General features: G+C 45.0%; 1 protein-coding gene across 1 annotated transcript in view; it reads right to left on the reverse strand.

The window, feature by feature from the left end:
- PTPRG (protein tyrosine phosphatase receptor type G) overlaps window positions 1–2,382 on the reverse strand; it is an 808,607-nt gene that overhangs the window by 26,590 nt on the left and 779,635 nt on the right. Inside the window, exons 18-19 of the mRNA XM_045290127.1 lie at window positions 1,223–1,305; window positions 899–1,033 (exon numbers count right to left, since the gene is read on the reverse strand). Coding sequence (XP_045146062.1) covers window positions 899–1,033; window positions 1,223–1,305 — 218 coding nt within the window. The remainder of the gene's footprint in view (window positions 1–898; window positions 1,034–1,222; window positions 1,306–2,382) is intronic.

The raw sequence follows: 2,382 nt of genomic DNA on the forward strand, positions 1-2,382 counted from the left end.
CTACTGTTGAGAAGCCATTTCAAATGGCAACGTGAAGACCCAGGTCAAGTACTGTCATGTAATTGGCTGAAAAAAGCAGCTGGTGTCTTAGATCAAGTTCAGGCAAGATCATTTGGAAAACGGACCTAGTATTTAAGATAATCCTTGAACACGCGAGAAGCTTGGAAGAGGGTCTGGGGGGGGTGGAAACCCAAAACAAAACCCTGTAAGAATATTGCCAGGGTATTATTACAAAGGAGCTTGAGTACAGTTTGAGAAGCTGGGCTGGACTCATGGAAGGCTCCTTTAGACTGAGAATCGGTCTAGGACATATATTTGGGTCATGAAAGCCCAAACCAAGGGATTCCACAGTCAGAGATGGAATAGGGGGTTTGAGCAAGGAACTTTTCCCAGCTTCCACTAGCATTGGTTTTTTTGGTTGTTTTTTTTTTTACACCACAAATGTTAACCATCGACTCACTCACTGCCTCATTCTCAAAAAAGAAAAAAATAAAGACAAATGTTAACCATCATTAAAAATACGCATAGATTTTAAAGGTTTTCTTAATGATGGTGCAAATGTTAGGTAGTCTTTGCTCCCCTACAACCTCAACTGTTTAGGAATGTTTTGAGTCTGCCACGTTCCCTCTGCTGCTGCCCCTCCCTTCTCACGGCCGTCCCTCCATGGAAGCCTCAGCTGTAGGTCCTTCCAATCTCCTCGCTGAGGCCTGCAGTATCCCATCACACTGAGTTCATTCCTGGACTCAAGCCGTCTTCCCCAAGACCCGATAAGGGAGGTTTTCATTTCTAGAACCTTTTATACCGGTGCACTTCCTACCTACAGCAGGCCCTCCATCTATTAATAGATATTTTTTTAATATTTGTGCATGATTAAGATATAAAGGCACAAGGTGCTTACTCTTCCTTTTTCCACAAGGTTTGTAATCATGATGATAATTCCAGTATTTTGTTCCCAAATCATCCTCCAGAAGTCTTCAAACGTGGACTTTAAGGGCCCCTGGGTGGCGATGTAGGCTTTTGCTTTGTTGTAACCCTTCAAAGAGGACACAGCACACAGTGAGATCAGAGCCACTCCCAGAAGAGCGGTCAGTCATGCAGGTGGCTTCCACATGGAACGGTCTGTGCTTCCAGTGAAGGTCTTAATACAGTGAATATCAGATCACGCTCACTGCTGTACTCTTCTATTTTATGAAAGAGGGTTATAAAAACATTTCTGACTTACATCAACATAGTTTGCATTAATGTAGTCGCTGTGCTTAGAGTCCTTCCCTGGTAAAGGCCTTAACTTCACCCTACTGTGATCATCTACAGAGGACAAAAGACAAAAAAGCAAAATGTGTAATTCAAAACTAGCAGCATTCTCAAGAACAAAACAAGGCAAACCTGCAATGTGGCATCTCTCAGAGTGTCCTTATGAAACCTTTGGGCAGAAGGACAATGAAAGAGTCAGAGACGTAGCATTCAATCCCACCCCCAAAACCGGGGCTCAGACCTGAGAAAGTCGAACAGATGCAAGTCAAGGTCCTCAGGAGTGTGGGCGGAACTCCTGCAAACTGTAATCTGCCCAGATTGCTGTGTGCTGTCACTGGGATGCCAGGCACACTAGAGGATCTGACCCCTCATCCAGCCCTCCTCTCCTGGTGAATGCAGATACCAAACGGTGGCTCTTATACGAAGTCCAGTCCATCTCTTTTCAGGAGATCTGACAGCTAAATTCAATTCGGTTCTTCTGCAATGCCGAGGGATCTTAAGTCATGAGGGAACCTGAGCTACTTTTAAGAGCCATCTTATTTCAGGATCCATTGCACCCGTGGGAAGGGAATGTCTCTGGTTGTTCAACAGAGCAAGCAGCTCCTTTAGGGTAGCGAATGCAATAAAAGGTTGTTGAGGTCATCATCCACCCCCTTCTACCGCCCCCCCCCCAGTTAGAAATGGAGTGGGCAAAGGCAAATCTGGATTTCTGTTCAGTCACAATCATAAAAAGTTAGCTCCAAAGGAGGGGCAACAGTGGACCAGCTAGGATGGTATTAACCTCAACCAGTATCAAGAGCTCTTGGAAAGCCCTCTCCATTCTTAAAACAGCAGATTCCTTTGGTTGTTCTGGGCAACCTCTCAGGCTAGACTTGACATAAACTGGATTTGCTGAAAGGAAAACTTTTTGCTAGGATATCTGGATATAAATGGCTGTGACCTCATTCGTAGGCTGGAAAAATAAGAATATATACTCTTCATATCTGATCTAAAAGCTGATAGCACACACCAGTGTAGAAGGCAGTGTGGGGCATCTACAGAGGCCTGGAAAGCTGTGATGGCCCTGTCAGAGAAAGCTTTTCCCACAGCATGGCTTCGGCCATGCTCACTGCCTGTCATTTGGCTCCATGA

Source organism: Echinops telfairi, unplaced genomic scaffold, assembly GCF_000313985.2.
Source record: "Echinops telfairi isolate 266 unplaced genomic scaffold, ASM31398v2 ScPeMD7_31;HRSCAF=116, whole genome shotgun sequence".
In the NCBI taxonomy this organism is placed as follows: Eukaryota; Metazoa; Chordata; class Mammalia; order Afrosoricida; family Tenrecidae; genus Echinops; species Echinops telfairi.